At 40.5% G+C, this 15233-nt stretch overlaps 1 protein-coding gene across 1 annotated transcript; it reads left to right on the plus strand.

The window, feature by feature from the left end:
• Window positions 1-9882: 9882 nt before the first annotated feature.
• On the plus strand, window positions 9883-12031 carry eva1ab (eva-1 homolog A, regulator of programmed cell death b; the record flags this gene model as incomplete). The annotated part of the gene is made up of 3 exons (XM_083900862.1): window positions 9883-9955; window positions 11086-11460; window positions 11919-12031. 3 exons carry the CDS (start codon window positions 9883-9885, stop codon window positions 12029-12031), a joined length of 561 nt encoding a protein of 186 aa, XP_083756988.1.
• Between the last annotated feature and the right edge of the window lie 3202 nt (window positions 12032-15233).

The raw sequence follows: 15233 nt of genomic DNA on the forward strand, positions 1-15233 counted from the left end.
TTAGCTTGTTAGAAAGCTAGCAACCAAGGTAAGTTGGTTAGTTAGTAAGCTAGCCAAGAAAGTAGCAAGTTAGTTGCGTTAGCAATTAAATTACGGTTGTGCTTTAGTGAGCGTAAGTTAGTTAGCTAGAAAGCAAAGTTAATTAGTTAGTTAGTGCCCATTACGGTCACTGGTGTTTAGGGCAGCAACAAAGAGCCTCCACTGCTGTCGGTCCTTGGAAAACCTCCCGAGAGATGACCATGTGTGGCCGAGGTCTTTCATCTCCTCTTCCACAATTCTCTGCCAGGTCTTCTTGCGTCATCTGCTCTTCCTCTTATCCTCTGATGTCCAGCAGAGAGCCACGCTGGTCATGTATACAGGGTCCATCCACAGAATATGACCGATCCATCTCCACTGCACCTTCTCCTGGTAATGAGGTTCTCTAAGACTTCCGTGTGACACTGTTGTAGGAGGTCACAGTTGCAGATCATCTGGAGGGGGCAGAAGATCCCTCTGATACATGTGGAATGCAGACAGCTTGGCAGTATCGCACTTGGTAATGTGCCAGAATCTGATCTGTAGAGACGGGATGACAGTTCATATAATTTGAGTTTGGTGTGGAGGGTGGACTGAGTCAAACAAACATTGTCCATGGATTTCTTGACATTCCTGGCTTTGTTCAGTCTGCTCTTGATGTCATTCTCAGCTGCTCCATCCCAGTCTGACGGGGTGAGGTCTGTGCCATTAGCTGTTCCCATAGCAGGCTCATGAGGTTCATGACCTCAGGCTTCTTCTGGATTACTTTGCAACAACAGAGGCCTTGATAAAAGCACTCAGGGAAGAAGTGTGACGTCCCCTTCCGCTGAAGTAGTCAGCCCTCTACTGTTTATTCACATGGGTGATGTTGCATATTGGACCTTTATAGTGCAGCTGGCAGTAGTCTCAAACAAACACACTTGGACTGACGCTCCAATTAAAACTCTAAATTATGAGAAGTTCTGGAAAGCACTGAACCAAAGCAGTCGTGACAAAAGAGAACTTCTCTGTCTAACCACTCTATTCCATTAGAAGCCGACCCAGTTTTATTTGGATGCCGTGCTGACCTGGAACTTCATGAATAATGAAGTGACACGGCGGCGGAGCAAACGGTGAACGGTTGAGCAGCAGGTCCAGAGTTTCCACACACAGCGTGTGAGACACACAACTGACAGAAATCCCTCACAGAACACGCTGTACAAAGTTAAAACAGTTAATATTTCATCACGCTGACAAGAAGGTGCAGAAACAGATGCATTATGGATGGTAAGTGGTGCGTATGTTGTACATTCTCTGTGTAGAACAAGGTTTAGATATGTGCATTTTTTTAATTTATCATTAACAGTAACGGTGTGATAAAAGTGGCCCCATATCAGAGGTGACAATGTAAATTTAGCTTTTTCCCAAGCAAGTCTATTTTTTTTTTTATCATTCATGTCGAGGTGGATGTCCTTAAATGTCCAGTGTGTGACATTTAGGACGATGTATTCGCAGACATTGAAGATTCTACCCATAAGTCTGTATAAGACATAATGGCTTTGACATAAAAGTTCTTAAGCTTTAGGATAAGCATTTTATTTGTACTTTAGACAAGGGTTTTGTTTCTTGGAGGTCACCACCTTGCACCGCCATGTTTCTACAGCAGCCTGAATGGACAAACCAGCCAGAGCATGTGTTTTGTATTTTGAAGCATAAAAAGAGTGACATCCTTTCTGATATGCAAAGGCCACCGTAGTTCCCTGACGTTTTGGAAAGGGAGGGTTTATTGCAGTCTCACCATTAGATGTCACTAGTAGTGGCAGTTTTTTTTTCACTGTACAGATCTAACTTGTTTTTTTTCTTTTCCATTAGTGATAGTACCTGGTACCTGGTGCTTTTTTAGTACCTGCTCTGGCACGGTTCCAAGTGAGCTGAGCCTGATTATAAAATATAACCTCAACAGACTGCGCTCAGGGAAGGGAGGGGGTGAGCAGAGGAGCAGTTCTTTGTTGTAAATTTCAGCGTCTCCTCTAGATGGCACTATAAACTACTTACTTCACCTTTAAGGTACTCCTGTAGTAATTTCAGCTATATTAGTGATACAATTACTTGTCAATGGGGATGGATGAGAATTAGAGACACCTTCCACATGATGGAGACACAGAGTAGCAGAAGGAGAGGTTGTCCTGACAGATGAGAAGGATATTTTCTCACTTGTCTTTTCTAGCAGGACTCATTACAGACAATAACAAAGCAGAAAGTGATTACTACTCTCATGGCTTTTAATGCTCCCTCCCTCCCTGTTGCATGTGTGTGTGTGTGTGTGTGCGCATGTGCCGTCCATCACACAGAGACGAGAAGTCCAAATGAGCGTTCAGATTGTGCAGACTAAAACACACAAGGGATCACATACAAACATCATGATGTCTCATAAACAGGTTATTGTGAGTGTTTATGAGGTCTATGGAAACGTGTGTCAACACGCGTTGATTGTAAGAACTGAAATGTGCACAATATAATTTTTCGGGTGGAAAATGATTATTAATCAATGACTAAATGAATCGTCTACTATTCTGATCATCAATTTATCAGGTTGACAGTTTTTTTTTCCCGATAATTAAAACAAGCTGATTTTTCAGCTTCTTAAACATGAATATTGTCTGGTTTCTTTGCTCCATGTAACAAAGAAATCATCACATCAAATTACAGATTAATTGATTATGAACATGATACTTAATTGCAGCCCTAAATTGAAATATTTTCACACATTTTCCTTTTTTTGTGTGTGTTTGTGTTCATCAGTTTGTTTGCGTTCTTGTCACTGTTGTCCCTCCTTCCTTCTTTTCTCTCTGTGCAAACATGAACACAGGAGTCAGAGAGAGAGAGAGGGAGACAGAGAGAGAGGGAGAAGGGGGATGATTCACTTTTCTTGTCAGGGTCTCTTTCGTCAGCAGCTGACCTCTGGAAAATAACCTGGAAATCTAAAATGGATGATCTGGAAATTCTTGGGAAAATAGACAGAGAGCAACATCTCTCTTTCTCCTCCACCTCCTCCTGATGCTGCTGCTGCTGTTGCCTTAAAAAAAAGAAGAAAAAGAAAAAGAATGACTAAAGAACATTTTGCATCATGTCTGTGTGAGAAAGTAAAGAGGCGACGGAGGCTCGTTCACTCTGACTTATCCAGCGACTGTGGGAGAACACAGGAGATTTATACATATAATTCTACTGAGGAGAGAGGAGAGAGGACAGTTGTAGCGTTTTTGACTCTCAATTGAGGGTGGAGAAAGGGACAGGAGGGAGTGAAGAGAGAGGAAGAAGAAGAGTTGGAGGAGGAAGATGAGGAGCAGATTGACTCCAGATGGACTCTTGATTCATTAATGAAATGTGAGTACAAATGTTGTGTATTATACATCTGCTGCTGCTGCTCCTGCTGTTATTTTACTGTGTGTATCTGTGTCCATTCCTTCTCTTCTCTTCATTTGTCTCATTCATAGTTTTTCCTCACATTTCTCAAACCATCTGTAATATTTGCAAAGCAGCGAGTCACTTAATCTTCTCATATGACCTACACCGGTATAATATTATAGTACAGGATATACATTTATAGTTGAATGTGATTCTGTCAACAAAAGTATTTGGTATTAAGACTGTCAAATAAATCACATAGAGTGTAATATAATGCAGCGCAGTCTACACAGTGTGTAGAAATACTTCCTTCCTTCCATCCTTTATCTCTGTGAGCTGCACAGAGTCATGATTTATGCTTCTGCTTGGCCACAGGAAATGTTCAGAATTGAAATTGAGCTGTGGTATTCCATGGTTTGGCAATAGCAATGGCAAGAGTTCTTGACTCAAAAACATACCTATCTACACTGCAGTGTCCTTATATGACATAGAACAGAATCAACTTTTTTGTCAACAAAAAGTAACAAAAGTTTGGATGTTACACATAATAACAGTGCATTGGGGAACACCAGGCTCACAACATATAAAGTAAAAAGGTAAAATACTAAATTAAAATTATGTATAAACTGAATATTATATACATGCAATAATGTGTTATTGGCAGATTGATTGGCTGATGTGGATTGATTGTTTAAAAAAAAGGGCAAATATTGTCACAGTTAATCAGACCATCAGGAGAAATGTACAAAAGAAACAATCTGTAAAACAAACATCTGCCTTCATATGTTTTCCACTTTGTCTTTACAGAAGAAAAAAAGACCAGTTTCACAATGCAATGCATTAACTTTTAGGGATATCGATACGATATCAAAAATTTGAGTCTTGTATCTACCGATACCAATATTTTTTATAATATACTATATTAAGTGGAGAGTATCTTGTGTGTGTGAGTGAGAGTGAGTGTGTATTCTTCTTCTTCTTCACAGCACAGATAAAGACAAAGAGCAGTTGTGTGACACAATACTTAGGCAAGACTAGACGAGCACAGAGACACGAGAGAAGATCAGTAGGAAGCATCCTTACTTGACATGTTGCCTCCAAGACATTTGTGCCACACTGAGGAAAACATCACGCACGTCAATCTGCTCCAATGAAAACTGATCCACGCTGTCACTCAGCAAGTTTAAAGGAATAGTTCGCGAGACAGACAGATAGATAGATAGATAGATAGATAGATAGATAGATAGATAGATAGATAGATAGATAGATAGATAGATAGATAGATAGATAGATAGATAGATAGATAGATAGATAGATAGATAGATAGATTTCCCAAATCTGAAGGAAAAAGAGGGAGTAAGTAGGAGAGCAGGAGGAAGAAGGTCAGTCGTGTCCTACAGCGTTCACACATGACATCACAGAGTGACCCTGACAGCCAGTGAATTTACAAGTGCTTGGAGGTTGTGTTATGTTTGGGTATTATTGTTGTCTTCCCTCGTGCTCTTGCTGTGTTGTTGAATTGCTTTTGACAGTTTTGCTAATAATTACAGGCCCACGGTGTGGTTTTAATGCTCATTATCGCATCAGCGTGTATTTTGGGAGTCACTGGCTTTCTGAAATGTGACAGACTGTGTGCAGACTTGTTCTTTGGTCTGTTTTTACTGTCAGGTCAACAGTTTTTATAGCCGAAAGCCTCATCGGAAATTAGGCCAAACCACTTTGATGATATGTGAGACCATCACTTATTTGTAATTATCTGTTCAAGTTCAAACTTCAGCCATGTCTGTATCAATTCAACATGGGAGAAAAATGGCAGAGTTGGCTGTCATTCCCATCTGTGTGATCACAAAATCTCAATCACACCTTCAGAGCAGAGTCTTTAAATTTAGTGCAAATTTTCACTTAGACTCAAAAATTAATTAAGTTGAATTTGGTGGTCACAGGTGAAGGTCATGGGACCTCAAGAGACTGACAAACTAACTATAGGAAACTGAAGTAGTTGAGGAAACATTAGTGTAGTGGTAGAGTGTAGAGCAGGGGTGTCAAACTCAAATACAGCGTGGGCCAAAATTTAAAACTGAACAAAGCCGCGGGCCAAGGTTGAACAAATTAACCTTTTAATAGGGACCCAAACAAGTTTTGCATTGAATATTGAACAAGCAAGGCTTATATAACTTTATAGTGACATGCAAAATCAAGTTTCAAATAATAATAATAATAATAAAAAAATATCAATGGCATATCAAATAAAATCTAAATAAAAATTGAATGCACCCTAAATACAGGATAAGCGGTAGATAATGGATGGAAAAAATGTAATGCCTCTTTTCTATTTGCACCCTTCTGAGGTAAATATCAAAATAAACTTTGCTACACTGATTTGCTTTAACACTGAATATGGAACAAGCAACGCTTATATAACTTAAAAGTGCAAAATCAACTTTCAAAAAACAAACGAAAAACATCAATGGCATATTAAATAAAATTTAAATAAAAAATTGAATGCCTCTTTTCTATTTGCAGCCTTCTGAGGTAAATATCAACATGAACTTTTTCCACAAGCTAATAAATTTGAAAATAAAATAAATCAACCATTCAGGCCTTTTTACTGCTCAGTTTGCGACACACTGATCTAATCTGATGTGCCCAAGACAGATACCTGGCATCTTTTCTTGGATGCTAGTTCATTAATGTCGGGGTTCAGGCTTTGAGCTGAGGCAACCTTCATTATTGAACAAAGGTGTTCATCAGTCAGACGTGCCGCTGTATAATACCTGCGGGCCAGCTCTAATGTTAATTTGATATTGCCTCAAGGGCCAAATGAAATTACACGGCGGGCAAAATTTGGCCCGCGGGCCAGAGTTTGACACCCATGGTGTAGAGTGATCGCGGATCACGCAACTCTGGTGCAATGAAGAGGCCAAACTGATCTTCTTCCTTCTGCCCGGGCATCCTAATGCAGTGGGACAATGTGAAGAAACCTCTGCACCCTAAACCATATCCTCACTGGTTCTCCCAAAGCACCAGGAGAACACAGATGCAGGTGAAGACATGACAATGTCTGACAGAAACCACCTAATGGATTGTCCGGCAGAGTGTCAAAGCAGACAAACATCAGGTATCATCACCCAAAGGACACAGAGACGAGTCTCCTCACTCTTTATGAAGTGGAAAGATATGTAGTTGAAATCTTTCCAGAAGAAGTGGTGATGACATCTCTCCAACTGGTTGATTTATCTACAAGCACAAAGAATGTCACGTAGTCGCTGATATCACGGTGTCTTGGAAGGACAGATTTGCACTCTCTCACACACTAAAGCCAGTCAAGCACCAGGACTTAACCTTACTCTCCACTGGAGTCAGCTCTCACAGTTTTCCCAGCATTATTGATATGTTATTTCTTGCAGAAGGTGCCCAAAGAATAGAAGCAAGCCACTGAAGAGTCAGTTATGGTGAGAATCCACCAAAGAATCCATCATGAAGAGATGTTCTTTCCTCAAGTAGCTCCTGTAGTTCCTGCTTGTAGCACAGCTTCTCTCATGTTTACTACACTGAACCTGCTTTGGTCAGCAGAGTCACACAAACACTGCATGGCAATTAGACTTCAAAGATGGTGTTTCATAGCCAGAAACACCAGCCGCTGTTGGTCATTAAGTGTGGTGAGTCTTTGTGAAGTGTTTCCAGTCATTAATACAAGGTTTAATGAAGCCTTGGTGTTGTGTTACAAGTTGTCCCCGGGGAAATCATAACAGGTTTGTGGAATTAAAACAGTTCTGCAAAAACCCACACTGTGTTTACACACAATCAAGCTTCACTGATATCTACTGATCAAATATTTTTATAGATAGATAGATAGATAGATAGATAGATAGATAGATAGATAGATAGATAGATAGATAGATAGATAGATAGATAGATAGATAGATAGATAGATAGATAGATAGATAGATAGATAGATAGATAGATAGATAGATAGATAGATAGATAGATAGGTTAGCAGGTCGGTCGGTAAGTAGGTAGGTAGCAAGGAATGAAGGTTGGTAGGTATGTAGGTGGGTAGGTTGGTCGGTCAGTTGGTTGGTTGGTTGATTGGAAGGAAGTTTGGTAGGTAGGTAGGTGGGTAGGTTGGTTAGTCGGTGGGTTGGTAGGTTATTTTTCGGCACAGATTTTAGACTTGATTTTAGATATTCTCAGATGACTGAGAGCTTTCCTGTGCTGGATGTGATGATATAGACAGTTTCATTTCTGGAATAAAGTAACTCAGCCAGTTGTGAATGACAACGTGATGTTTTACATTTTATAACAACACGATTTACTGTACGTTCGTTTGTATTTTTCTTTTCAATTGAAAAAAAAAAGTTAAATTCTTCCCTTTTCCTGACTTGCTTATTGTGTTGTTAATCTGTGCCTCCAAATGTAATCTGTGTTAAATACCCAAAGCAGCATGAAAACCATTCAGATAAGCTTTCAGGAGTCAACAGATCACTTGTGTGTCTCTGGTGGTTCAGTGTGTGTTATTGTGTTGTTACTGTCGTCAAGACGCTGCTGTAACAGCATGTACTTTTGTTTAGTAGTGTCATAAGAAAAACCCCTGCATAAAAACCAGGTAAATACTGTTCTCTTAATTGTTTTGGATACAGCACAGTTCCTTTGTGTCACAAACCGATTTGTCTGCAAAAACTGCATCCCAGTAGCAAAGATAATAACATGGTTAAAAACACAGAAGCAATATAAATATGGACGGTGTTATGTTTTTAATCACGGTTAATCACAGTGTAATCAGCTCTGACATCATAATGACAAGACCAAAAAGCGTCTTTAAAATAAAACAGTTTTAGACTTATCACATGTGCTTGTTGATTTAAAAGAAACCAACAACATGTGAACACTTTATTCTTGAGTCTCAGTGAACATTTGTGCCACATGTGGAGGAATTCATACTCGGGCTAAAACGATTACTTGATTATCAAAAAAAAATAAAAAAATCAACAGATTAATCAGTTCTTTCTTGACTGGATTCTATGAAATTCACCCACAGCATTCTTGATAGACAGACAGACAGACAGAAAATGTGAAAATATTAAGCTTCCGACCTCTGGCTGTTGCGTCTCATGAGATGAAGAGGCATAAATACTAATCAGATCCTTCCTTTAATTGCCCCAGGAGCCTTTTATTTGAGCAGATCAGATCTCTTTTTCCTCTGGATCTCCTCCAGGATTTCATCTGTGTGAGGATAATTATCCTGACATGTTCTCTCTCCCTCTGGCATCTCCGTCTAACGGTCTGGCCTCTACATTACTGTGCGTTTAGGAATCAAAACAATAAAATCACCAACACGAACACACACTGAGGGTATAATTCTCACTCCTTTTGAGGGGAATTCCAGGGCCGGAGCGTCTAGACGATGCGATTTAGAAATATTTGTCTGTGTGCTTCATTTTAAGTGCCACTTCAGGCAATAAACACTTTTTATACGCTGTATATCCCTGACTGATACTGTCAGAGAAACAAAACTGAGTGTGTGTTCTTGTATTTGTTGCTTTGTGAGGACCAACAATCATTCACATCACACAAAGTGAGGACATTTTGGGAAAGTGAGGACATTTTGTCTGGTCCTCTCATCTTTAAAGGGCTTTTTAGGTATGAATACTTGGTTTTAGGGTTAGGGTAAGGTGCATTATGTCTATGAGTGTCCTCACTTTGAGTGCTGTATGTGTATTCATTGAATTAATTGCCTTAAATGCAGATCTTGTCAATAGTCCTCATGGGGGCCAAAACCCGGTCTTAATCAGGCAGAACATTAATTCTGAGGAACTGGTTTAAGTTTAGGGGTAAGATTTGAATTGTGTTCAGGTTATTGTTAGACTTTGGGTTAGGGTTAGGTATGTCTGCATGTTTTTGTTACCCTTTCTTACTGCTTTATGGCCTTTTCTGGTACAAACACTGATGTTTTCAGGACCAGTAGTCCCCAGTGGACCAGAACCTGGTCCCAGTTACGCAGAACCCAATTTCTGAAGCTATTAGTTGGAGGTAAGATGGGGATTGGGGTTAAGTTAAGGTTAAAGATAGGGATAAGTCTTTGTTTAGGCTGTCGAAATGAATGGAAGCCAATGAAGTCTCCATATCTAATAGCTGTGCTTGTTCGTGGCAATGGCTATTTGTTGCCACCTAGTGGTAGCCTTTTTTCCCTTTAATTGATACCTAATTCATTTACTCAAAACAAAAAAAAACAAGTCCAGTGAAATTGTGAGTTTATTTGAGTGTTTACTCATGATACTCTGTATCATTTCCCTCCCAAGAATAATGGTGTGCAACTTTTTATCTCCATGAAACACTAGACTAAAAGGCTAAAAGACATCAGCCACAACTTAAATGTGAAATTATACAGATTTTAATTATCAGATTCTGTGTGTCATATTTCTGCTTTTCTTTCTTTCATACAAGATGTGCAAGTCTCAGTAATTCACAACAGGAAGCCCAAATATGGAGGTGAAGGTGGTCTCCCAGGAAATGGCATTGCTTAGCAACATACTGGCAGCTTACACCTTTGTTGCAGGTAGGTCCAGTCAGAATGAATGTCATGTACTGCATGTGTGTTTGACCAGACAATAAAACACATCTGCTGTCTATGAGGACACAACATGTGGCACCAAACCATACTGTGGTTTGTCTTTTTCCTGCAATTGCGAGCAATGACGCCAAATCATCTTTTTTTTTAACTCTCACGACCCAAACATCATTTTAGGGTTTGAAGAGATCAGTTTGAGATAAACGCAGACAGTATATTATTGTCACCAATTCTGGAAAAACAAAGTAGGGACCATACCACAGGTCCTGAAAGTGAAACCAGTGCAGAAGTGTCTGAAACCTATATTCTCATGAGTGGCCATCAGGGGGCAACCTCACTGGTTTGTAAGTCTGTAAGTTTGTTCAAGTTCTCAATTGATTTATAGCGTAATGCTCATTCGTTTCAGGCCTTATTTATTTCAGCATGTGTCTATTTTTTGTTATGGTCCTTTTAAAGGTACAGTGTGTAGTATTTATGGGTTTATATAACCCAAAATCCACTTTTTTATACATATTATGTGCTCCTGCATTGTCTAGTCGCTGTATAATAGTTTTTGTTTAATTTTCGTAGTGTTTCAAAAAGTCATGTAAAATAACATGACCGCGGACCGTGGTTGCATAGCCACTGTTAGCAGCGAGACGCCATGTTTCTACCGGAGCCTGTAAGGACAAACGCGAGAGAACAAAACAAGCGTCTCTTTACTTGTAGCGGAAGTCCCGCCTCCTCTCTCTCCGCTTCGTCTGCTACGGCCGCGGTAGCTCGCCCTCTCCCTCGCCTCACGAACCTCATCTGCTGACACGGAGAAAGACGACGAGGACGACATTTGACCTGCTGAGGATACCGTAGCGCTCAGGGAAGGGAGGGGGTGAGCAGAGGAGCAGTTCTTTGTTGTAAATTTCAGCCTCTCCTCTAGATGTCACTTTAAACTACTTACTTCCCCTTTAAAGCAAGTCAGCGATGTTGGTTGTGCTCTTTGTATCACCGATTCCTCAGTACCTTAATTTAAGTTTAAATGAACTTCATTTGCTGTCCTCTTTACTCATTGTGATGTCTCTCTCTCTCTCTCTCTCTCTCTCTCTCTCTCTCTCTCTCTCTCTCTCTCTCTCTCTCTCTCTCAGACCAGCCCGAACTGACAGCACTGGTGTTCCTGGGTGGTGTGAGCGTTGGCCTCCTGGTCACGCTCTGCGCCATCGTCTTCCAGATCCACTGTCGAGCAGACTGCAACTACGGAAACAGCGGTCACAACCCTCGCCACCATCGTCACAGGCACGGGCCTCATCGTCGGCATCACCATCATCACCACAGCTGTCCCCGCCATCGGCCCGAGGACAGTCGTCCAGACAGCACCGCTGCTGTCGTCGTGTCGGATGGAACGAGGCCTGCTGGCGACAGCGAGTCACAGGACTGGGATGACGGTGCTGACCTGTCATCGCGGCGACGCAGGCGCTTCGAGAGGGCTCTGCTTCACGCCACCGCGTTCACATCAGCTGAGGGTACACACACACACACACACACACACACACACACACACACACACAATGACACATGCAACGGTCATGGTTCATTTAAAGCTTGGGTCTGTAACTCCTGAAACACTTTTTATCTCATTGTCTACTCAAGTGGTGGAAACGACAGGAGGGTAACTTATAATAATATAATATGCAATACATGGCCAAAAATAACAATAGTAATGATATATAGTTGTGAATATATATAGTTATAATATATCTTCATATGTTTCAAGATGATCACATAACAAAGCACATGACAATATCTGTCAAATCAAAGAAAACAAAAATGTGACTAAAGAGTGCAAATGTCAAAGTTTCTCATTGTTTGAAATAGAAAATCCTGCCAGCAATGAAGTGAAATTGAACGAATATGTGAACGGACAGTGTGGACAATCCTTGAACTGCTCTCTCGCTCTCTGTGTCTCTGTCTGTCTGATCAGATTTGGACCAATCCCAGCGGCTGGAGGAGCGGGAGAGGATTCTCAGAGAGATCTGGATGAACGGGCAGCCAGACATCAACACTGTCACTCAGAGCCTCAACAGATATTACTGACACGTGTCCCTGAGATTCAGGGAGGCGGGTTGTCAGAGACACATGAAGATGAACGAAAGATGAAATAACAGGCAAATTAAATAAATAAGTAATGAACTTTAACCGCTGGGAACCCTGTGTGCACTGCACTGTGACTGAGGATGACCTGGGCCTGGAACAGTCTGGTCTACAGTGTAAACAACAAGGAAAACACATGAGCTGTGATGGTTCAGTCCTGATGTTGGTGGAATACTCCAGTGGTGACCTACAGAGCACGGATTTTCATTTCTGAAGTTGTACAAAGACTGGACCGGACTGAGACATAAAAGCTATTTGCAACAACTCCTTTAACATTATTTTTGGTTAAAAAAACAAACAAAAAAACTGTACAAGGGATTTTATATTTTTATTCACTGAGGCTGCAGCTCTGGATTCTAATATTGATGATGTTTGCACTTTTCTTACACTTTTAAAAATACTATGATTCACTTTAAATACTCCTTTTTTTTAGATTAATATTTATTAAAATACTAATTTCACCAACCCAAAAATAGAACTAGGGAAAGTGGGGGTATAAATATATCCCTGTGGTAAATAATGTGCAATTGTCTGAAAAAAGTAAGATATAACCTTAAATTTGAGCCTAAAGGTGAATCTAACCATTTTTAACCTGGTTTTGGTTAAAAAATACCAACATGTCAAACCTCTGGACAACGTTTTCAGGACGTTCTCTTTTAGTTGTTAACAAAAAATACCAAAATACAACCAAATGGGAACGTTGTGTGAAGACCGTAGAAGAGCATTTCAGTTATTGTTTCCCTCAACATTTAGGGAACATCTACACAACCCTGAGGCAACATTCTCTAAACGTTTGTTTTTGGTTTGTGTCTAACTAACCTAAGGAGAACCATGGGCTAACATTCTTTTAACGTTCTTGTGTTAGTAGGGTTAGCACATTTAAGTTCTGGTTCAAGTGTGACCTTCCTGTGTGAAGTTTGGATGTTCTCCTTGTGTGTCAGTGGATTTTCTCCCACTTCCTCCCACAGTGATGTGCAGAGTTTGTACTGACCTTATGTCTGTATGTTGGCCGCTGTTATCGACACAGATCCATGTCCAGGTTTTCCTTTGCCTTGTCTAAAGTCAGCTGACACCGGCTCCAGTTCCTCGAGTGACCTTCGACGGATGGGCGGCATCAGGAGCCAAGAACTAGAACCACTTTATAAGATTAAATAGAAGGGAAGACAAACATTATTTTGGAGAGACATATGGTGCTTTTATTGCTGCAACTTTACTTCACTAAATCGAACAGATGATTGAGTGATGGTGGCTGTTGAGAAAACATGGGATTAACCAGTCCAAAGCTTCTACTGTACTTGGGTTCTTTCTGTAGGCTGGAATCAGGAGGTTATTGTAGCTGAAATGCTGATGCACCTGATATCAGGTCATCTGAGCGGTCAGTGCTGCCTTACTTTGTTTTGGCTCCCATGGTAAATGAATAAATCTTTATTCCACGTTTTACTTATGAGTTCCTGACTATAATTGGTAGTTTATGGGCTATGGAAAAGGCCGTATGTGGAGATAGTGATTCTGCTGGTGGACAACATTAACATTGAACTTTGAATTGACCTAAATAAAGCCTAAACATGTCCAGACTGTGTGGTGTTTCAGCCTAAAGCAAAGGTCAAGGTGGACAGGAAAACGGCAAAACCTGGCACTGTGAATCCAGTATGCAGTCCTTTTTGTATTCAGACATTTATAACATTTATTATACACACACACACACACTCGCGCACACACACTCACACACCTCTGACTAATGAAGACAAACAGCAATCATGCCAGTGACCCACGATAGATACGACTTTTCACGACAGAAACAGTCCTGATTGGATGTTGTCCCAGGCCTTGATTGGTTGCTATAGTAACAGGGAATGAGTTATTAGGCATCTCATAATTACTTTGGGATTGGCTATTAGCACAGTGCAGGAACATTTGTATATCCGCTCCAAATTGAAATGTTCTGTATAAACTGTAACTTACAGGTGGAGTCAGACTGCCCCCTGGTGTCCAAACGAAGCGTCATCATATAATTTTAACCATCACAGTGTTTACACACAGCTAGTAATGGTGATTCGTGAGGGAAAGAGAGATACCAACAATAGCAGTAACAGCAATAATTATATCAATATCATCACAATCATTAGCAGCAAAAGCAGGGATGGGATGATACCGATATCACAAACTTGAGTATCAAGTTGAAGAGATGGTAAAATCGAAGAAATAAACAGCCGAAACATGACTCAGCAAAAATGCTTTTGCTGGTTTTTTATTGACATTTTTTAACAGTAAATTTTCAGTCAAACAGATTTTTGTATCGGTTTCTACATTTTTATCTGTCCAATTTTGACTGATACTGATTCCAATCCACAAAACAGTTACCAACAGATAGCAGCAACAATAACCTTTATGATCGGATTATTTTAAAGGTGCCATATGTAAGAAAGTGGCCAAAAACGGTTGCTGCATTCAAATTCAAAATACCGAGGTCTTTTAGGTTTCCTCACGTAACTGGCAACCCGTGGTTGCTCGGCAGCTGAGACTCTACCGACTGCAATGATTGGTAGACGGCGGTAGGTGGCGCCACATGCCAAAACATGATTTCAAAACATAAACATGATTTGCAGTCTGCAAAATATTTTTTTTATGCAAATATTTTGTCTGTACTGTTGTTGTTGGTGAGTTCAGTTTGTTATATGAACATTATTCCTGAGTCTCTGTGACATATTAGGAGGATTTTATGGCCAGTTGCTTTAGATTTATTACATAATGCACCTTTAAGAATAGCTGCTAATCTAAACTCTTCTCTAATCCAAGTTTGTTTTGGAGTTTTTTAGAGAATAAAACATGAATTCAATCTCCAAAGTCATACGTTGCCACACATAGATGAAGCATAATCTTATTTAGTTTATATGAACTAAAATTTTCCACAAATATAAGTTTGCTTTCGCTCTCTTCAGCCATCAACGGTGCTGCTGTCGCTTTAACGGGACGGGCAGTGAGTGACGCTGGGTCGGGCTCACGGAGCAGAGAAAGCGGGCTGCAGTTGCAGCTGGACCGAGCCTCCCTCCTCCTCCTCCTCCCTCCTCCTCCCTCCTCCGTCAGTCTGTCTGTCCCCACCGGGACCAGAGCAACCTCACATCCCGCAGACTGATGAAGACTCCTC

Source organism: Microchirus variegatus, assembly GCF_963457635.1.
Source record: "Microchirus variegatus genome assembly, chromosome: 14".
NCBI classification, from domain to species: Eukaryota; Metazoa; Chordata; class Actinopteri; order Pleuronectiformes; family Soleidae; genus Microchirus; species Microchirus variegatus.